This window comes from Euleptes europaea, chromosome 21 (genome assembly GCF_029931775.1).
Source record: "Euleptes europaea isolate rEulEur1 chromosome 21, rEulEur1.hap1, whole genome shotgun sequence".
In the NCBI taxonomy this organism is placed as follows: Eukaryota; Metazoa; Chordata; class Lepidosauria; order Squamata; family Sphaerodactylidae; genus Euleptes; species Euleptes europaea.
Genome location: NC_079332.1, coordinates 3531141 through 3553131, shown reverse-complemented (window position 1 = coordinate 3553131; position 21991 = coordinate 3531141). Strand labels below are relative to the sequence as shown.

The 21991-nt window shown below is 49.8% G+C and overlaps 1 protein-coding gene and 1 long non-coding RNA gene across 2 annotated transcripts; both read left to right on the top strand.

Moving 5' to 3' along the window:
- The first annotated feature begins 4814 nt into the window (after positions 1–4814).
- AMDHD2 (amidohydrolase domain containing 2) lies at positions 4815–13132 on the top strand. Its single transcript, XM_056866304.1, has 11 exons — positions 4815–4900; positions 6303–6439; positions 7274–7413; positions 8153–8207; positions 9209–9421; positions 10071–10159; positions 10539–10683; positions 11903–12010; positions 12424–12492; positions 12774–12875; positions 13019–13132. Exons 1-11 carry the CDS (start codon positions 4815–4817, stop codon positions 13105–13107), a joined length of 1233 nt encoding a protein of 410 aa, XP_056722282.1. The 3' UTR covers positions 13108–13132.
- A 5033-nt stretch (positions 13133–18165) lies between these two features.
- LOC130492705 (uncharacterized) lies at positions 18166–20277 on the top strand. The gene is made up of 4 exons (XR_008933887.1): positions 18166–18199; positions 18640–18730; positions 19675–19787; positions 20247–20277. It is a non-coding gene; the product is annotated as an uncharacterized LOC130492705 (long non-coding RNA).
- The last annotated feature ends 1714 nt before the right edge of the window (positions 20278–21991 follow it).

The following is a 21991-nucleotide window of genomic DNA, read 5'->3' as shown; positions in this document are numbered from 1 at the left end:
AGGGACATGAGTTTCTCTTGCTGTGGAGGCATGTGTGCTGAAAGTGGGCACCTGGCGTGCGTTCTGGAGCAGGGGATACTTTTACCTTCATGCGGTAAGATTGGTCTGCCAGGTTCATGCTGGACGGTCGGTACCATGCGAAGCATTCTTCAGCTCTTGCAGAAACCGACCAGCTGTTGGGGAAGTGAATCTAGCCGCTTCCTGTGGAGGCGTGACTTAACAGCCAAAGATTTCTCATAGAAATGCCAGCTGCTTGCTTTCTTGACAGGACTACCCCGTTTCTCCTGTGTTTCTTAAACCTGTCTCCTGCTTTGTGCCTGATCAGCCGCTTCATCTGCATTCTCACAAGGCTGCCGCGTTTCCCAGAAAGCTGAAGGTACAACTTAATACCAGCATTACCCATCTTTATTGAACTTTGCAGATAGGAGGCTGTTTCTCCCCCACCCCATTTCTTCAGTTTTCATCCTCAATGCAAATGGGCCACTCCAGGTGCTGTGTTTTGAGGGGTGGGGGAGAACCTAAAAACTTAGCATTTAAATGTGACATTCACACACAGTTTTAGCAGCTGCTTGAAGGTGCTTTCCCAAATATATGAAATAACCCCCCCCCCTTCACACACCTTGGCAAATATCATTGGGTTTGGTAGTCAGGCTGACAGAATACTTGAGAGCCTAGCAGAGGGAACGGCAGGTTTCTCCCTCCAGTAGTGAGTTGAAGTTTGAGAGAAACACAAGCACAAAATAGATATACACCACATCCAATGGGGAAAGGTTGAAGGAACTGGGTATGTTTAGCCTGGAGAGGAGAAGACAGAGAGGATATGATAACCATCTTCAAGGACTTGAAGGGCTGTCCTATGGAGGATGGCGCCGAGTTGTTTTCTGTTACCCCAGGAGGTCGGACCAGAACCAACAGGTTGAAATTAAATCAAAAGAGTTTCTGTCTCGACATTAGGAAGAACTTTCTAACAGCGGTTCCTCGGTGGAACAGGCTTCCTTACGAGGTGGTGAGCTCTCCTTCCCTGGAGGTTTTTAAGAAGAAGCTAGATGGCCATCTGCCAGCAAGGCTGATTCTGTGACCTTAGGCAGAAGATGAGAGGGAGGGCATCTTTTCCATCTCCTGGGCATGGAGTAGGGGTCGCTGGGTGTGTGTGGGGGAAGGTAGTTGTGAATTCCCTGCATTGTACAGGGGGTTGGGCTAAGATGATCCTGGTGGTCCCTTCCAACTCTTACTCTGTTGTAAATGGTACGTGACGCGCATGGTTCTTGATCTCTACTTTGCCTAGAGGCCACCACGGCTGCCACGCGTCATTAGGAACAAGAGATGGCGAAATGTGCCTATTCAGACAGCCGATAGTTCTTACTGCGGGAATAAAGCCACATACTTGCGCTGAGCAAGGTGAAAGCAACCAGCAGCCTAGAATTAAACCCACAGCTCTCCCCGCGCGCTCTCTCCCTTTTGGGCTTCCTCAGCACATCCGAGGAAGCGGATCGAGGGTTTCCTGCCTTCGCTCTGCAGACGTCTCTGGCCATTTGGACCACTGGAGGACTTCTGTGAGTCATCCAGCCTCTCCCCCTCCCTCCTTTGTGTTACAGCCTCCGATAGATGGGGCAGGGTCCGAGACCATCGCCCCCACCTTGGCCGGGGAAGCATTCGTATGGATTTCCCTGGGGTGGGAGCAGCTGGGGCACTGCGAAATAAATCAGGATCGGTGTTCACCAAAAAGGAGACATGTGACAGGTGCAGCCCTGTGTCAAAAGAACGGATCGCCTTGTTCCGGTTTCACATCCGAGCGGTGCGTGCCGCAGAAGTGAGTCAGCCCTGCAAGGGGTGGGGGGGAGAGCGAACCAGACAAAAGAAGAGGAGTGAAGCCACACCACTATCCGAGGAGAACCGTCCATTAACAGTCTGCCCAGGCCTGGTGGGAAGGGGCTGGCCGAGCCGATAATATCCTCTCTGGGATGAATATCCTTCATTCATTCAGCTCTTTCTTGGCACTGGGCGGCTTTTTTTTTTTTTTTTTGCCAGAACAGGGCAGGCCTGCGCTGAAGTAAGCCCTTCCCTGAAAAAGCAATAATTGATAGTTTTGGCCCAGCCCTGCTTCCAGGGAGGGGCCGTGCTCTTTGAGCCGGGATTAGCCCTAAACAATGCCTCCGGATTGCCCAACAGGAGTGAATCGACGTGAGCCGTTTTGACAACAGGCATGTGACGGATCATGGGTTCCTTCTCTTGGTCGGGGTGCAGAGTGACCAAGAAAGGAGGGTTGGGGGTAGGGCTATATAAATAGGCACGGGCTTGCTTCTGCACGTGACCCATTCTTTGGGATAAAATGCATAAGAACATAAGAAAGGCCCTGCTGGATCAGACCCAGGCCCATCAAGTCCAGCAGTCTGTTCACACAGTGGCCGACCAGGTGCCTCTAGGAAGCCCACAAACAAGACGACTGCAGCAGCACCATCCTGCCTGTGTCCCACATCACCCAAGATAATAGGCCTGCTCCTCTGATACTAGAGAGAATAGGTATGCAGCATGACTAGTATCCATTCTAACTAATAGCCATGAATACCCCTTTCCTCCATGAATATGTCCAGTTCCCTCTTCACCACCTCCTGGGGCAGGGAGTTCCACAATTTAACTCTGCATTGTGTGAAGAAATACTTCCTTTTACCAGTTTTGAATCTCTCGCCCTCCAGCTTCAGCAGATGATCCCCGCGTTCTAGTATTATGGGAGAGGGAGAAAAACGTCTCCCTGTCCACTCTCGCCACACCATGCATAATTTTATAGACCTCTATCATGTCTCCCCATGCATCCCCTCCTACCCACCCCCAAAAAATGGTAGTGGGATGGAGGTTTGGCGACCTCCGATGAATGGATTGTATGCCTTGAATTAATTCCCCAAAATACACTCTCATAAGAACGGTGCTATTGAATCCAGCGGGGACATCAGACCTAGCACTTGAGGGCGCCGTTTACCCCTGCATTGTGCAGGGGGGTTGGACTAGATGATCCCTGGTGGTCCCTTCCCACTCTAAGATTCTGTTCTATGATTCAGTAGGTTGGGGGGTCTAATGAAAAGTATTGTGTGGCTTTTGTTGAATTTCTGCCTTGCCGTTCAAAAGGAGGCAGCCGGATTAAATAATGTTAATGTGTTTTGTTATGTCTCTGTTTCCATTTTTTAAATGATCTTATTCTTTTTTCCCCTCTTTATTAATATTATATTATTATTGCTTATCGAAACGTATTAAATAAGGGGAAAGTATAATATTAAAATAATGACTTATAAGGATTAGAAAATATTAATACAAAGGAGACACCAGATATTTGTAGGGAGGGAGGAAGTCGGTGGGGAAGTCAATTATAATTAATTATATTTAATACTGAAGACATACACCTAATAATTCTTTAATTTTTTTATCGATTCAAAGATTGGTAGATAGGATGTATTGTCGAATGAGAGGTATAGCAATTATTGAAAAATAATAAATATATTTGTGTATACATATATCTACATATACATTTACATACATACATACATACACATACATATATATATATATATGTGTGTGTGTGTGTGTGTGTGTGTGTGTGTATTTATTTATATAAATATAAATATTATATTATATATATTATATATAACTAATACCCCTTTCCTCCATGAAAATGGAGGAAAGGGGTATTCATGGCTATTAGTTATATAATATCTATATCTATAGATATATAGATAGATAGATATTATATATATTTATATATTTATAGATATAGATATAGATATAGATATATAGATATATTATAGATATATAGATATAGATAGCCGGATACCTTCATGCCAAAAGGAAGCTCGGCCTGTTGGGTTTCCGCCTGGCGAGCTGGCCGGAACTTCAGCCCCCGAGGAAGGCCGGCGGCGACCTTCTCAAGATGGCGGCGGCGGCCGCCCCTCGCGGCTTTTTTCCGCCCTCCTTCCCAGCATGCTCTAGGGTTACTCTTCCCCCCCTCCCCACCCCGTCCTGCCCTCCTGGTCAGCTGACGGCCAGGTGATCATGTGACATGCCCGGGCTGGCAGAGCGGAAGGAAGGCAGAAGTTGGGAGCCCCGCTGCTGCGAGCGGGGTAAGGCGGGGGGGGGGGGGGCGGCGGCCCTCTTTCCCTGCGCCAGGATCTTTAGCCAAGGGGGAGCTGTCAAACCCGGTTCTCCAGATCAGAGTCCACAGCTCCAAGCCACTGCTCTTAACCACTACACTACGCCAATGAGCCACAGCCCCTCCCCTAAATTATTCCCATGAACACATGAAGCTGCCTTACACTGAAGCAGACCTTCGGCCCATCCAAGTCAGTGTTGTCTACTCAGACCGGCAGCGGCTCTCCAGGGTCTCAGGCAGAGAGGTCTTTCCCATCACCTCCGTGCCTGGTCCTTTTTAACTGGAGATGCTGGGGATTGAACCCGGGACCTTCTGCATGCCAAGCAGAGGATCTGCCTCTGAGCCACTGCCCCTCCCCCAGAACGTAAGTAAGTAAAGCCATGAACACATGGAGCTGCCTTATACTGAATCAGGCCACCCCCCCTTGGTCCATCAAAGTCAGTATTGTCTACTCAGACCACCGGCGGCTCTCCAGGGTCTCAGAGCCATGGAGAGGGGCCATGGCTCAGTGGTAGAGCCTCTGCTTGGCATGCAGAAGGTCCCAGGTTCAACCCCCGGCATCTCCAGTTAAAGGGACTAGGCAAGTAGGTGATGGGAAAGACCTCTTTCTCCATGGTACAGGGACTCCCCCGGACAGCTTCTTTACACACGGTTTTTGCCCCATCACCTTCAGGTCCCAATGATGCCTTCTGACAAATCTGTCTCAGCAGCTCCAGTTTTCCAGTTTACCAACTGCTGGATTTTGAAGAACCACAAATTGCAAAGGTGAGGGTTTTTCTTCTTCTCGATTTATCTGGTGTCCTGGATCTGCCATGGGTGGTGAGCAGGGGCAGGGCCTTTTCGGTCCTGGCACCATACTTCTCGAATACACTTCTCTGTAGGATCCACCTTGCCCCTTTGCTATTAGCATTTTTGCATTTTGGCATCAGGTCAGATAATTTTTATTAGGCGTTGGGTTGAGCTATTCCTTGCTTTTTAGTTACAGTTTTGTATAATTAATCTGTTGGACTAGATGACCCTTCCAACTCTATGATTCTATGTTTCTAGTTGTTTCAGTATTTTCTTTGTCATTTTCACTTCTGTCAAGTACTGTTTTGATTGCTGAGCTTTTAGATTTTTGGTAGCTGTGTTAAGCTTGGTGACATTTAGGAGAAAGCAGCATAAAAATAATTATGAATGAATGAATCAGTGCTTAAATCTCCTGCATGGAACAGCCATGGAAATATTGCCAATTGCAGGCAATTGAATGTTTTTTTTAGCGACTTCCAACATAGAGAAAATGCAGGCTAAAATGTGTATTACGTTAAAAACAAATGTGGTGTTAACTTTATTATGCCTGCACTGATCTTTGAACACAATCAAAGTGCAGAAGTACAAAGTGATAGTACGGGGCGGGGGACTTGCAATTAAGCAAAGTGGAACAAAGTGTGATCGAGGCTGCTGATAGATTCAGTTAACTTGTGGTGGTGGGGATAGAATCCAGCCAAGGATACCTGAGTTTAAATTCCCGCTCAGCCATCATGGTTGCTAGGTAACACTGGAGCAGTCTTTATTGCCAAGCCTAGCCTGCCTCACAGGGTGGTTGTTAGGGGAAGATGGGATAACTGTGTAGTTGGCAGGATGGCATTCCAATGTGATAAAATAAATATTCAATCCCGACAATGTTTGCTTGCGCTCTGCAGAAGATTTCACAAGGACAGCTTTGCGGGATCAGAGCAGCGGGCCCATCTCGTCCAGCATCCCATTTCATACAGCGGCCAAGCAGGGCCGAAGCCTCTCCCCTGTTGCCCTCCCTCCCCAAGCATCTGATACTCAGACGTATACTGCTTCTGAACATGGAAGTTCCTTACAAACGGCAGACGTAGCAAACAGCATTCATCGGGCGTTTGCCTCATCCCTTTTGGCAGCGAAAAATTGCTCGCTACCTCCTGTGGCAGGGAGTTCTGTAAATGAATTATGCACTGTGTGAAGGAGTCTTTCACAGTGTAGTGTAGTGGTTAAGAGCAGTGGCTTGGAACGGTGGACTCTGATCTGGAGAACCGGGTTTGATTCCCCACTCCTCCACATGAGCGGCGGAGGCTAATCTGGTGAACTGGGTTGGTTTCCCCACTCCTACACATGATCTGTGAACTGGGTTGGTTTCCCCACTCCTTTCCTCTGTTTTCAGAGAGGACCTGTGGGTGAGAGAAGGCCAGATCCTGAACCCCGAGAAGCTCTTCTTTGACGAGAAGAGGCCGGCCGACGTCCGGCTGGACTGTAAGGGGAGCATCCTCGCACCTGGCTTCATCGATGCGCAAATCAACGGTAAGACGTTCCAGATGCTCTAGCACAAAAAAGGGGGGGAAGCTGCAAGAAACCTTTATTCAAAGCAGTGGAGACCAAGTCCTGTGAGAAAAGGTTAAAGGAGCTGGGTATGTTTAGCCTGAAGAGAAGACTGAGAGGGGACATGATAACCATCTTCAAGTACATGAAGAGCTGTCATATGGAGGAGGGTGCCGAGTTGTTTTCTGTTGCCCCAGAAGGTCGGACCAGAACCAACGGGTTGAAATTAAATCAGAAGAGTTTCCGTCTAGACATTAGAAAGGATTTTCTAACAGTTAGAGTGATTCCTCAGTGGGAACAGGCTTCCTCAGGAGGTGGTCAACTCTCCTTCCCTGGAGGTTTTTAAGCAGAGGCTAGATGGCCATCTGTCAGCAATGCTGATTCTATGACCTTAAGCCGATGATGAGAGGGAGGGCACCTTGGCCATCTTCTGGTCACTGGGTGTGTGTGTGGGGGGAGGTAGTTGGGAGTTTCCTGCATTGTGCAGGGGGTTGGACTTGATGACCCTGGTGGTCCCTTCCAACTCTATGATTCTATGAAAAGAGCAGGAAATTCATTAAAAAAAAACTTGACAGATGTTGCTTAAGAAAGCCGCAGCGTGTCTGGTTGTGATGCTGTGTTATTTGCTACGCTGATACAAGCTACCCGGTAGGCTGTCGATACTCCTGCTTCCAAAGACTTTATACTGCTAGTTCTTGCTAGCTCGCAAAGGGGAGGGGGAGCCATCCGCCTTTTCCGGTGTGTTCAGTCTTTGGCCTCGCTAGAGTGTCAGTCGGGAGCAAGCTCCTCTTCCTGTGTTTTCCTTGTTTCCTCCAGGAGGTTTTGGAGTGGATTTCTCCGCGGCCACCGACAACGTGGGAGCGGGCATCTCTCTCGTCGGCCAGAAGATCCTGTCTCATGGAGTTACCTCTTTCTGCCCTACTTTGGTGAGCTCCCCCTCATCCGTATACCACAAGGTAAGGAGTTGTTAGCATTGTGACCAATTCAGTCCCGAGTTCAAATCTCGCCTCCGCTATAAATTCCCTAGAAGGCCCGGGCAGGTTGCTTTCATCATCCGTTTCCCATCTGCAAGCTGGAAATTATGCTGAACTCTTGTCTCCGGCGCATTTTTATCCTTCTCTTCCCCCCACCAAGGACCTTTCCCCTATTTTGTCCTCAAAACAACCCTGTGAGGTAGGTTAGGGTGAGAGTGTGTGACTGGCCCCAAGTCACTCGGTGACTTTCGTGGCTGGCCGGGGAATTCCAACCTGGGGCTCCCCAGGCTTAGTCATCGATCTTAATCACTACGCGACGCTGGCTGTCCCGTCTCACAGTGTGGATGCGAAGTATCATGAAGCCCCTAAGTGCCAGCTTGGTGCGGTGGTTAAGAGCGCTGGTTTGGAGTGGTGGAGTCTGATCTGGAGAACTGGGTTCGATTCCCCACTCCTCCACATGAGTGGCAGACGCTAATCTGGTGAACCGGGGTGGTTTCCCCACTCCTCCACATGAAGCCAGCTAGGTGACCTTGGGCTAGTCACAGCTCTCTCAGCCCCACCCACCTCACAGGGTGTCTGGTTGTGGGGAGGGAAGGTGATTGTAAGCCGGTTTGAGTGGTAGAGAAAGTCGGCATATAAAAACCAACTCTTCTTCTTCTGCTGCTTAAAGTGTCAGGGGAGTGATTAACCCTGTCATTTCTGGCACCGTTTCTTGTGTCAGGTTCTGCCCCAGATCAGCGTCCAAAATGGAGGGTGTGATGGCGCCGGAGTCCTGGGTGAGTAAGAAGCTAACTTGCTCGTGTGCGTCTTGTTGCTTGTTTGCAAGTTTAACCCCTACTGCAAGCGTGCCTCTCCCGTGATGGGTATATTGCCTATATACCCCGCAACTCAGGAGCCTGCGGGCAAAAGAACCCCACAATGTGATTTTGGGGGTGGCTTGGGGACTGCAGGTGGATTGTAATATACCAGGGCAGCGTCGTCTCCATACCCAGGACTTGACTTGCTGCACCCGCGGCAAGTCCACTCGGGACAGATTCCTCTCGTACGGTTCCTACCTTGGCATGGATATGGCGGAATTGCTTGGTGCCTATCTGAGAATCAGCTGGGGGTTTGGGGACATTTTTAATGAGGAAAAGGACACTGGAAGGGTTTGAATGTAAAGAAGGGGAAACAGCATGGAGACCAAGATAGCATCTTGGCCATCTTCCGGGCATGGAGTAGGGGTCACTGGGTGTGTGTGTGGGGGGGAGGTGTGAATTTCCTGCACTGTGCAGGGGGGTTGGACTAGATGACCCTGGTGGGTCCTTTCCAACTCTGTGATTCTAGGACGTTAGGCAGATGATGAGAGGGTGGGCATCTTGGCCATCTTTTAGGGGTCACGGGGTGTGGTGGGGGAGGTAGTTTCCTGCATTGTGCAGGGGGTTGGATTAGACGACCCTGGTGGGTCCCTTCCAACTCTGTGATTCTATGACCCTGAAAATAAATCATCTGTGTTGGTTTGGCTGGAGGAGGTCAAGGAGATGGTCACAGGGGGCAGCCCAGTCTTAGGTTTTCTGGTAGTATTCGCACAGGGAGGGGCTGCGGCTCAGGGGCAGAGCCCCTTTTTTTCATGCAGAAGGCCCGGGTTCTTACCTCAGCATCTCCACTTGATGGATCTCGGGACCTTTCCCTGGCTGGCATCCTGCAAAGCCAGATGAGAGGACGATCTCGACGGCCCAGTGGCCTCTGGCTCGTTTTGGGGCCGCTTCATGCATCCGTTTCCTTCACCTTGTGGCAGGCGTCCACCTGGAGGGCCCGTTCATCAGCAAGGAGAAGAGAGGGGCTCACCCCGAGCAGTGCCTTCGCACCTTTGGGAAAGAAGCCTTCCAGGATCTGCTGGCTACCTACGGCTCCCTGGAGGGCGTCCGCATCGTCACCCTGGCGCCGGAGCTAAAGAGGAGCGGCGAAGTGATCCAGGAACTGACCAAACGGGGCATCTGTGTGTCGCTAGGTAACAGCCGTGCTTAGATGGGGTGAAGGTTTGGGGTTCGATTCCCCACTCCTCCACATGAGCAGCAGAGGCTAATCTGGGGAAGCTGGTAGGTTTCCCCACTCCTACATATGAAGCCAGCTGGGTGACCTTGGGCTAGTCACAGCTCTCTCAGCTCCACCTACCTCACAGGGTGTCTGTTGTGGGGAGGGGAAGGGAAGATGATGGTCAGCCGGTTTGATTCTGCCTTAAGTGGTAGAGAAAGTCCGCTTATAAAAACCAGCTCTTCTTCCTTCCTTCCTTCCTTCCTTGGCTTCCCTAAAAAAAGCAAAGAGCTGAGTTGCAGCAAGAGAGCAGGTTAGGTCAGGGCCTTGGTTGCAATCTGTCCGCTCAGGGCTGCCAGGAGGAGATGGTTGGAAAGTCCCCTTTTTACTCTTCCCCTGACCAAAAAGAGGCCATCAAGGCATGGGAGGGGTGTGTGGGGGTGGGGTGGGGGGGGAGAGGGTTGGACAGATGGGAAACTGGCGGGGTGTGTGTGTGAATTTGACCCCTGGGGTGGCAGTCCTGTGCCCACAGAGAGCCTCTGAGTATATAGATGGTCTCCCAACCCACCGGAGGCTTGTTCAGGAGGATGTAACGTCTTCATGCGGCTAGTCCTCTGTGTTCCCAGGTCACTCCATGGCTAATTTATCTCAGGCGGAAGAAGCTGTCCAGCAAGGGGCGACCTTCATCACTCACCTCTTCAACGCCATGCTACCTGTAAGTAGCGTCGAGCCCCAGCGTCTTACTCCCTAGCCTGCATTTTGAGACACCCCACCGTAATTTAAACCCATTATTGCGAGTCCTGTCTTCTGCTGCCATCAGGAACCGCTTCCAGCCCTCCTCTCAGTGACAGCCTTTCAAATACTTAAAGAGAGCTCATTGAATAAGGATTATTTTTCCCTCCTCTCAGTGACAGCCTTTCAAATACTTAAAGAGAGCTCATTGAATAAGGATTATTTTTCCTGTCTGTTGGCAGCCAGGCGGATTTCTCCGCCGATCTTCCCCCTGCCGTTCTCCTCCTTGTTACGTTTGGCTTGGCGCTTACCAGGCGAACCACCGTGGTTGTCCTTCACCCGTTGCTTTTCTCTTCGCCCAGTTCCACCATCGAGATCCCGGGATCGTGGGGCTGCTCACGAGCGACCAGATCCCCCCGGCTCGGCAGGTGTTCTACGGCATGATCTCAGACGGGATCCACACGAACCCTGCCGCTCTGCGGATCGCGCATCGGGCCCACCCCAAAGGTGTGTCGCTGTTGGCAAGGGGGTTAATTTATTCAGGGAGTTTTTGTGCCGCCTCTCTGGAGATCGGCTCGAGGCAGCCCAGCTAAGGTTTCACCTGACTAACTTAAAGGTGTTCTCTACTCTTCCCCGTGATACCTTTGTTGACCACAGAACAGATATCCCAGCGTGATTCGCCATGTCAAGGAAAACAGGAAGGGGTATACTCTTATTCATTAAGTAGTCCAAACAGTTTCGACCCCTGTTCTGCTTTTTTTGCTTGATGGGTTGTTCTGAAGGGAAAACTGCCCCCCTGAGCTCCCTGGAGGAAGGGCGGAATAAAATTGAGACAGACACAAGAGACACAGTCTTGGATAACTCTTGCAGTCTTCATAGAAACACATCCTTTGGATTGGATTGTCTCTTTCAAGGCTTATTTTGTCAGAGATTCTGGTCTGTAAGGAATATCCCCTTCTAAAGGGGGTATGAGTTCGTCCTGGACCCTTTCACCTCCCTCTGTTTCATCTGTCGCTCCTGCCGTCAAGAGGTCCAGGGCCCTCTTCCCCCATTTTATCCTCGCAACTACCCTGTGAGGTGGGCTAGGCTAAGAGCAAGTGACTGCCCAATGTTCAACCATAGATTTTCACGGCACCCTGGGAATCTAAACTATTTGGACGTTCGACAAATGAAGAAATCACTCCCTGCTTTTCTGCTGAGACAGAGGAACATGCCAGGCAATCCCAGCGTTCTTTGCTCTGTTGCAGACAACAAGAAGAAGAGTTGGTTTTTATATGCAGACTTTCTCTACCACTTAAGGGAGACTCAAACTGGCTTACAATCACCATCCCTTCCCCTCCCCACAACAGACACCCTGTGAGGTGGGTGGGGCTGAGAGAATGTGACTAGCCCAAGGTCACCCCAGCTGGCTTCATGTATAGGGGTGGGGAAACAAATCCAGTTCACCAGATTAGCCTCCGCCGCTCATGTGAGGAGTGGGGTATCAAACCCAGTTCTCCAGATCAGAGTCCACCGCTCCAAACCACCGCTCTTAACCACCACACCACGCTGGCTCTAGATATCTAGAGAAGAGGGCTTACTCTGGTCATGTGAAAAGGTCAGGGTGGTGTTTCCCTGTGAGAAAGGGATCTCTGGCTGACCTGGTTTTCAAGAGGTGAGGTCAGGGGAGAGAACTCACTTGTGTGGTCCTGGCGGAGTTAACCTGAGCCAACTGCGTCTCTTTTAGGGCTGGTCTTGGTGACGGACGCCATTGCTGGGATGGGCCTTGCTCCAGGTAGACACACCTTGGGCCAGCAGGTGGTTGAGATGGATGGTCTCAACTCCTACATCGCAGGTGAGGGCCCCAGTGATTTTTTAAATTTTTTATTTTCATCCCACTTTTCAGAGAAGGGGGGGAAAGGCTCTTGCACCGGTTAAAATTCAGTACACAATACTGGTGACCAGCATGGCACGTAAATGGAGGTCAGAGTCCGACTGGGAAGGTTGGAAAGGCCAAGAGATTTTTTACTTAATGTACTACGCCTCGTCTTTCTTTCCAATGGGGACCCAGAGCGGCTCACACTGTTCTCCTCTCCTGCGTTTAGCCTCACAACAACTCTCGGAGGTAGGGTGGGACTGGCCTGAGGTTGCCTAGAAAGCTTCCGCTGCTATGTGGGGATTTGAACCTGGGTCTCCCAGATCCTAGCCTGACACCGTAACCTTTCCATCTAATGATGAGCTCTCTCTCTCTCTCTCCCCCATGCCTAGGGACCAAAATACTTAGCGGAAGCACTGCAAGGATGGATGTCTGCGTCCGGCATTTCAAGGACGCTACAGGTAAGGAGGAGAGGCAGCTTTGGAGGGGGGATCTGCAGCATCACATTCCTTCTGAGCTCCCTCCTTCCCAAACTCTGTTTTTCGCAGGCTCTGCCCCCAGCTCTCCAGGAATTTCCCAGCCTGGAGTTGGCAACCCTAGTTCCATTGTGTGAGCCCCACACACACACACCAACTTGCAGTCTGGAGGGCTACAACTTTGAGCCAGATGCTAGGGCATAATTTAGCCCCCAAGTGTACAATTTAATTTGGGGGGTGTTGTGCATCTCCTTCTTTCTCGGCAGGGTGCTCAGTGGAGACGGCCCTGGAGGCTGCTTCTCTCCATCCCGCTCAGCTGTTGGGAATCGAGGACAGGAAGGGCACCTTGGACTATGACACCGACGCAGGTATTTGTGCAGTGGGGAGCTGGACAGCTGCACCTCCCCCCCAAAAAAAAATAAACAAGAAGTGTGCAATGGTGACCATGCCGGTAGAGCCTGGTGTCTCCCACTTCCTGTGTCAGTGACATCATTTCCTGCTTCTGCTCCAGATTTTTTGCTGTTGGATGACAGTCTCCACGTCAGAGCTACCTACATTGCCGGCCAGCAGGTCTGGAGGCACAGCGCCTTCGTTCTCTGAGGAGACCAGAGCAGGGAGGATAACAAGCGGCAAAAGCCGGACCCCGCCGACAGATGGCACCTCCCAGCCGAAGGCCGTTCCTCTCTCTCTGTCTTTCTCTTGCTCCTCTCTCGGTGTGTGTTGGGGGGGGGGGAGCTGTCTAGGAATGAACTAAGCCACCCAGGGTGGTCCTGACAACTGCAACAACTGTTGTGTTTCTGAGAACTCTGTGGCTCTCTCACCCCGGCCCTGGGGGTAGCAGCCTGCTCTGCTGTCCATCCTATGCTGGCTCTGGAGGCTTCCCGCCGATCAAAACGAACCCTCTCCAGTTCATCATTGGAGGGCGGAGACCTGGACCAGTCTCGCAGATGGAGCAACGGAATAAGCAAGCCCGCCACCACGGGGAGCCCTCAGTGCCTACCTCTCTCTGTTAACATCACTTTGATGCTCAAATGGCGCCTTGTCAACAATTAAAGCCAGTCGAAGGCATTGCTGTGTGTGTGGGTCTTATTCTAGGGAGACGGGACTCTGCCATGTGTTCTTTTTCTGGCCTTAAAGCCGCTACTGTTCTTCCCTGTCTTGCTATCTCAAACTCTTCCCCACCGTCTGGAGGATTTGTCGCCAAACTGTAATGCCTAGGGATAACCGACTGGCCTCCCAGCTCCTTCCCTGTGCCTTCCGCTGCATCCGCAGTGCTGCCCTGTGAAATGGGCTGAAAGAAATCCCTGAATCAGGTTCTGTGTTTGTTTTTTTAATCTGTAATTTAAATACATGACACAAATATGTTATCACTATTTATTTCGCATAATGTATTCTGTTCCTGCTGATCTGGGAGCTGGGCAGAGTGCTGATATTCCGTTTCTCTGACTATTGGGAGTTCTGCTCAGTTGCAGTGCTGATCTTCAGAGCCTTTTACCTACACAGCATTAAGGACTAGAAACTTGATTGAAAGATATAGGTGAGTGTTATCTGAATCCTCAATTTTGAAACAGACTCTACATTCCAACGAAGACCAATGCACATTGATGTAACACAGGTAGACAAAGCAGTGTTTATTGAAAGCTAAAAGGGGAACAGGGATGACAAGGGGGATTTTTTAAAAAGGGCCTTTGAAAAGATGCTTTACGGAGGGGCCCCAGGTAAGCAGATGTGGGGAGGCAAAGGATTTGCCTATAAAGAGAGGTTAGAAAGCTTAGGGCTGTTTAGCTTAGAAAGAAGGCGGTTAAGGGGAGACATGATTTTGGTCTGTAAAATTATGCATGGTCTGGAGAGATTGGACAGGGAGAAGCTTTTCTCCCTCATAATATTATAACGCAGGGTCATCTGCTGAAGCTGGAGAGAGATTCAAAACAGATAAAAGGAAGTATTTCTTCACACAATGCATAGTTAAATGGTGGAACTCCCTGCCCCAGGATGTGGTGATGGCTGCCAACTTGGAAGGCTTGAAGAGGGGAGTGGACATGTTCATGGAGGAGAGGGCTATCCGTGGCTATTAGTTAAAATGGATACTAGTCGTGATGCATACCTATTCTCTCCTGTATCAGAGGAGCATGCCTATTATCTTAGGTGCTGTGGGACCCAGGCAGGATGGTGCTGCTGCAGCCGTTTTGGTCTGATCCAGCATGGCTGTTCTTATGGAGGATGGGGCTACCCATGGCTACTAGTAAAAATGATGCATTCCTATTCTGTCTAGTATCCAAGGAGCTTATTAGGTGTCTTGTTTGGGGGGGCTTCCTAGAAGCACCTGGTTGGCCACTGTGGGAACAGACTGCTGGACTTGTTGGGCCTGGGTCTGAACCAGCATGGCCTTTCTTATTATAATTATATTTATATATAATTATATTAGGTGCCGTGGGACACAGGCAGGATGGTGCTGCTTCAGTCGTCTTGTTTGGGGGCTTCCTGGAGGCACCCGGTTGGCCACTGTGGGAACAGACTGCTGGACTTGATGGGCCTTGGTCTGATTCAGCAGGGCCTTTCTTATGTTCTTATGGAGGATAGGGCTATCCATGGTTACTAGTCAAAAGGGATACTAGTCATGATGCACACCTATTCTCTCCAGGATCAGAGGAGCAGGCCTATTATATCAGGTGCTCTGGAACACAGGCAGGATGGTGCTGCTGCAGCCGTCTTGTTTGGGTGCTTCCTAGAGGCACGTGGTTGGCCCCTATGTTGGATGTATTTACAATTTCCTCTGTGGACAGATTTTATCTTACACATCCCACACCTGTGTGAACAGACTGTGTGCTGGACTTGATGGGCCTGGGTCTGATCCAGCATGGCCTTTCTTATGTTCTTATGAATATTAGTCATGATGCAGACCTATTCTCTCCAGGATCAGAGGAGCAGGCCTGTTATCTTAGGTGCTGTGGGACACAGGCAGGATGGTGCTGCTCCAGTTGTCTTGTTTGTGGGCTTCCTAGAGGCACCTGGTTGGCCGCTGTGGGAACAGACTGCTGGACTTGATGGGCCTGGGTCTGACGCAGCAGGGCCTTTCTTACGTTCTTATGTGGTGATGGCTACTACCTTGGAAGGCTTGAAGAGGGGAGTGGACACGTTCATGGAGGAGAGGGCTATCCGTGGCTACTAGTCAAAATGGAGACTAGTCATGATGCACACCTATTCTCTCCAGGATCAGAGGAGTACGCCTATTCTGTTATGTGCTGTGGAAGGCAGGCAGGACGGTGCTGCTGCAGTCGTCTTGTTTATGGGCTTCCTGGAGGCACCTGGTTGGCCGCTGTGTGAACAGACTGCTGGGCTTGATGGGCCTGGGTCTGACCCAGCAGGGCTGTTCTTATCTTCCTTCCCTCCCTCCTTCCTTTCTTCTCTCCAGTATCAGAGGAGCAGGCCTATTATAGTAGGTGCCATGGGCGCGCGGAACTGTTTCAGGGCGGAACCGAAGTCTCGGGAACGCGGGGGCGGGGGGAAGGAGTTCGCTGCCGGAAAGGTTCCGTCCTGTTCCCGTCTCTTCCCCCCCCCTTCCCTCTCTTGTCGCCAGGGTGCGGAGTGTCGGTGGAGAGCGCGTGGGGAAGAGCGGGCGGAGGCCGCCAAGCCCCGTGGCTCCCCTTTACTCGCGAGTCGGGGCTCCCTGGTTGCGGTAAGGGTTGGCCTACGGCGGGGGGAGAGCGCTGCCTTCATAAGACTAGGCCACTGGTACGTACACACACACACACGCACACGCACACAATGCAACTTAATGTTTATTCTAGCTTAGGTTTTTCCTCAGTCAGCTTTGCATTTGATGAAGCGATCTCCGGCTCGTGACGGATTATGCTGGAATAAAATTGGTTAGTCTTTAAAATGCTGCTAGGCTTAAGATGGATCAGACCCAGGCCCATCAAGTCCAGCAGTCTGTTCACCCAGGGGGCAACCAGGTGCCTCCAGGAAGCCCCCAAACAAGACGGCTGCATCATTATCCTGCCTATGTCTCACAGCACCTAATATGATAGGCGTGCTCCTCTGATCCAGGAGAGAATAGGTATGCATCATGACTAGAACATAAGAAAGGCCCTGCTGGATCGGACCCAGGCCCATCAAGTCCAGCAGTCTGTTCCCACAGTGGCCAACCAGGTGCCTCTAAGAAGCCCACAAACCAGACGACTGCAGCAGCACCGTCCTGCCTGTCTTCCACAGCACCTAATGTGATAGGCCTGCTCCTCTAATCCTGGAGAGAAGGAAGGAGAGATGGAGGGAAGGAAGGAAGATAAGAACAGCCCCGCTGGGTCAGACCCAGGCCCATCAAGTCCAGCAGTCTGTTCACACAGAGGCCAACCAGGTGCCTCCAGGAAGCCCAAAAACAAGACGGCTGCAGCAGCATTTATCCTGCCTGTCTTCCACAGCACCTAATGTGATAGGCATGCTCCTCTAATACTAGAGAGAAGGGAAGGAAGGAAGAACAGCCCTGCTGGATCAGGCCAAGGCCCATCAGGTCCAGCAGTCTGTTCACCCAGTGGCCAACCAGGTGCCTCTAGGAAGCCCACAAACAAGGCGACTGCAGCAGCACCATCCTGCCTGTGTTCCTCAGCACCTAAGATAATAGGTGTGCTCCTCTGATCCTGGAGAGAGAATAGATATGCATTATGGCTAGTATCCATTCTAACTAACAGCCACGAATACCCCTCTCCTCCATGAACATGTCCACTCCCCTCTTCAAGCCCTCCAAGCTGGCAGCCGTCACCGCATCCCGGGGCAGGGAGTTCCACCATTTAACTACGCGTTGTGTGAAAATAAGACAACTCCACCAAAAGGGGACACTTTGATTAAAAAGACAATATTAAATGGCATGCAGCATGACTAGTATCCATTTTTACTAGTAGCCAGGGATGGCCCTCTCCTCCCTGAAAATGCCCACTCCCCTCGTAAAACCTTCCAAGATCATAGCCATCACCACATAAGAACATAAGAAAAGCCCTGCTGGATCAGACCCAGGCCCATCAAGTCCAGCAGTCTGTTCACACAGGGGCCGGTCACATACTCTCAGCCTAGCCTACCTCACAGGGTTGTTGTGAAGGGAAGACTGTGGTAGGCCACTTTGAGTCCCCGGTGGGGTATAAATTAAGTACAGTAAATATGAGTAGGAGACAAAAAGGGCAAGAGTTTAGTAGCACCTTAAAGACTAACAAAAATATTTTCTGGTAGAAACCAGAAAATATTTTTGTTAGTCTTTAAGGTGCTACTGGACTCTTGCCCTTTTTGACTACTGCAAACAGACTAACGCGGCTACCCACTGTGAATTATGAGTAGGAGAGGTAGGGTTTGGTCCAGGATGGTAATTGTCTTTGGAGTGGAGTGGCTGCCCTGATGGTTGAAGAACAGAGGTGTTAGTCTGGGGGAAGGAAAGGGGTTATAGATCTCAGAAACGGGGAGGAAAGGTATTGCTTGCTAAGGATCAGGGGATAGAGATTTGGGGCCTGATCACAGAATGAACAAGATGCTTGTGTAGCGAGAAGCTAATTATAACATATGTGAATATATAATCAGAATTGTACACTCTCTATATCCTTTTCACTTCTAGATGCTTCTCTGCCACCTGGGACTTCTAGGCGAATGGTGATGTAAGCCCTTGGGAGTTGTACATCATAAGCTTGTATCACCAGTTTTCCTAATGGAAGAGGTAAGAGCCTCGTGTACTGTTTTTGGCGACCCTGACATTGTTTTAGCCAGTGTGTGAGAAGGGCTAGCATGGAGCCTTTCTTCTGAATATGCTGGTCTTGATTGTATGTTTTTGCATGGAGTTATGTGTTGGGAACCATTAAAAATGAAACGCTCTCATTCATGGCAGTCTAAAAGGTCACGGCCTATTCTGCCATTGCAGGAGTCTACCCCCTCATTGGGCTGCAGTGGGGAAAATCACCCTCTTATATTGCAAGTGTAGCTTCTGTATGCACGTACTGCGGCAAAGAGGTTCGTGCTGAGTGTCAAAGTGTATTCTCTTTGTTTGCTCTCTGCTTATGTTTGCATCCCCTTATTCTGGGCACATGCATGCAACTGCTGCCCCGCTGCCCCATCGAAGAGCAGCCCTCATGACATCTTTGCTCTCTGTCCCCGATCCAGGCTCCCCAGGGGACGTTCCAAGATGAACTGGAGTGGTGCATCTCCCAGCTGGAGACGGGCCTCCTACGTCTCAACCCAACTCCAGAGCAAGGTGTGTGTCGGTCTTGACTTTCTCTGCCTTAATCCTCAATTCACACCCAAGTACCTGCCGTACTCTCCCCTTTGTGGAGAGTCTGTTACTAAATGGAGCCAACGTGACGTAGTGGTTAGAGTGCTGAACTAGGATCTGGGAGACCCAAGGTTCGAATCCTATCTCTGCCATGGAAGCTCGCTAGGTGACCTTGGGCCAGTCGCACACTCATAGAGTTGGAAGGGACCACCAGGGTCGTCTAGTCCAACCCCTTGCACAATGCAGGAAACTCACAACTACTCTCAGCCTAACCTGCCTGATGGAGTTTTTGTGAGGATAAAATGGAGGAGAGGAGAATGAAGTCAGCTGCTTCAGGTCCCCATTAGGGAGAAAGGTGGGGTATAAATGAAGTAAACAAATGAATTGCCTTCACACATCAGATTTAAACAGGAGAGATGTAAAAGGGAGAGAAAAATATATCCAGTTATTAAAACAACTCAGGAATCCCTGTTTTCATTGTCTTTCATTGTCTTGGCTTTGTTCTGGGTGTTTCACACATGGTTACCTGAGCGCCCCATTTGCACTGATTCTGTGCCTCCAAATCTGTTTGTACAAGTGCACTTATTCTGGGACTTAAATCCGGCCAAGTTCTATATTCCCAAATGCTTGTTGAGGGCAAAATCTTTCCATTCCCAAGAGGATGCAATCAAAATATATTTGCTGTCTTTTAATATACAGTTGACCAAAAGTGGGACTTATATTGTTCTACCGCAAGGGGGTGCTTTGAGAAAGAGCGAGAGAGGGGAATCTTAAAACCCGTCGCAGGTGCCTGTCAAGATGAGTTTTAGAAGGGTTGCCATCAGAGCTGAGTGGTTAGTGAGGGCAATCATGTGATTCTTTGGATTCTTCTCTCCCCCCCCCCCCCGATTCCGGAGAACAGCAGAGGAGTCGCAGCATATCCTCAGGGTGCTCCGCTCGACCAAGGCTCCTTCTGTGAAAAAGCGGCAGGTGATGCACCGGGCCTTCGGCGACTACCGGCTCAAGATGACCGAGGAGTTGAAGAGAGCAGGCAAAGCAGGTGAGGTGGCAAGCCTAGTCCTTGGGCATCATTCAGAGGTGATTCTTTCTCTGAGTGTTTTATTTATTTACATACTTATCAACTTCATTTAGACCCCACCCTTCTCCCCGGCAGGGACCCAGCATGGCTTGTTTTGATCGCCTCTCCTCCATTTTATCCTCACAACAGTCCTGCGAGGTAGGTTAGGCAGGGTAGATCCCAGACCAAGCCCCAACCCTGGCAACCCACCAGAGGTTTTGTCCTGACGACTCCTTGGGCACTGAGGCGCACAGATTTTAACTTTTCTTCAGATGGCACTGACAGATGCTCTTTGCTAGGGAGGTGGGGTTTATTCTGAATGCATAATTTGGGATTCCTCAGTAAAGCATCTATCTGACTTTGTGCATTGTGTTGGAAGTGGCACCAATGCAATGAAAAATAGTGATTTAATAAAAACAACAACCCTTCTGTTCCCTGCAGTTGTGAAGTCCGAGAAGGTGCAAATTCAGCCAGGAGATGCTCTCCCTTCAGGCAGTGTGGTGTACCGGAAGCAATCTGGTCAGCCCTCTGAAGCTTCATCATGGTTTACGCCATCTGATAATAGCTTTCAGTTTGGCTTTGTTCTTCCTGAGAGAGCCCCAGAAGAAACAAACAGAACCACGGATGAAGCAAACGGGGTGGACAACTCCCGAGAGCGGTCCGCTGGCAACAATCTCCCCACGCCGGAGAGCCAACGGGAGACATTACACTTTCCCACTGGGCCCGAGTTTGCTTTCAATTTTATCATCCCCGGTGGTCTCCCACCTCCTTCTGCTGCCACGGATCCAAGTTCAGAGGACGCCGCAGAAGCAGCCGTAGAAAGAGACGCTCCGTCGAGAAAAGCCACGGAGGCGCTGGAGAGTCCAGTCTCCCCCGAGCCCGATAGATTGGATGCAGTAAGCGGCGGAGGTCAAAGAGATGACGGAAGTCCTTCACTGGAGGCTGCTCAGGAAGGTAAGGAGATGATAGCTGCGAGTTGGATCTGGGCTTGTATGTAGACACCTGCCTGCTCTCCTATGGCAAGTTAAGAATCTGTTCTAGTGAAGAAAGCTTTACAAAAGTTGGTGTTTTTAAAAAAAGCTATAAATAGCTTAACATACATGAACACACAAAGCTGCCTTATACTGAATCAGACCCTCGGTCCATCAAAGTCAGTATTGTCTACTCAGAATGGCAGCGGCTCTCCAGGGTCAGGTGGAGGTCTTTCACATCACCTGCATGCCTAATCCCTTTAACTGGAGATGCCGGGGATTGAACCTGGGATCTTCTGCAGGCCAAGCAGATGCTCTGCCACTGAGCCACAGCCCCTCCCCATAGGGGTGTCTAGGTGAGATGGGGATTATCAGACTTCCCGAGGGCTAGTAATTGTTGTGATTTGCAAGCCGCTGTAACTGTGTTAATGGGAAGTCAGCACAAGCTTGGGTTTATTAATTTGTGGGAAGATTATACCAATAGGCATATGTAATCAGCAGGGTTAAGGGCATGCCTTTTTGAGGGTGTTTTGCTTCTGGCGTGTTACTGCGATGGGGGATTGGCAAGAAAATATTTAATATGACTTTCTTTCAAAGGCTCCCAATTCAGATGGTCCTCCTAACCATGGAGATAGCAGTTTGAACAGTCAAAGTTGTCTTGTCCTTTCCTTTATTATCTCAGAAAGAATTCTATGTTGAGGTTCTGAAAATGTGCACTGTGATTGTTTTCCAAAGTTAAGCACAACTTAACACAAGGACACTTGAATGCTAGTAGTAAATAAAAGCAGTTCGCTTCAGTATCTTTTTGTTTGTGATCTCAATCAAGCGCTTCCATCTTTTCAGACCTGCTCACGGCTTGCTACTCTCAGTGACTGTTAATCCCAAATTCCAAAGTTTTAGCAATTGCTCTTTTAATGTTCAGGCTTTCTTTTGTTTCCAGCGTTGAAGGCAAATTAATCTTGTGGTAATAGCCACCTAGTTCAAAGGTTGGTAGCCGCTCTCTGCCTACAGCACCTTTCTTTCAAACGTGCAGCTTTATTTGCATTTAATGGATTTAATTAAATTCAGTAAAGAAGTATATGATTGGCTCAAAATTCTTTAATTGGTCAATAGCCATAAGGGAGAAGAAAGAAACAACCAATAAAGAAACAAAAGCCGCAGCTGCTGGTGGAACATCCAAGAGAAAAAAGAGGAAAAAACAGCCCTCAAAGGTAG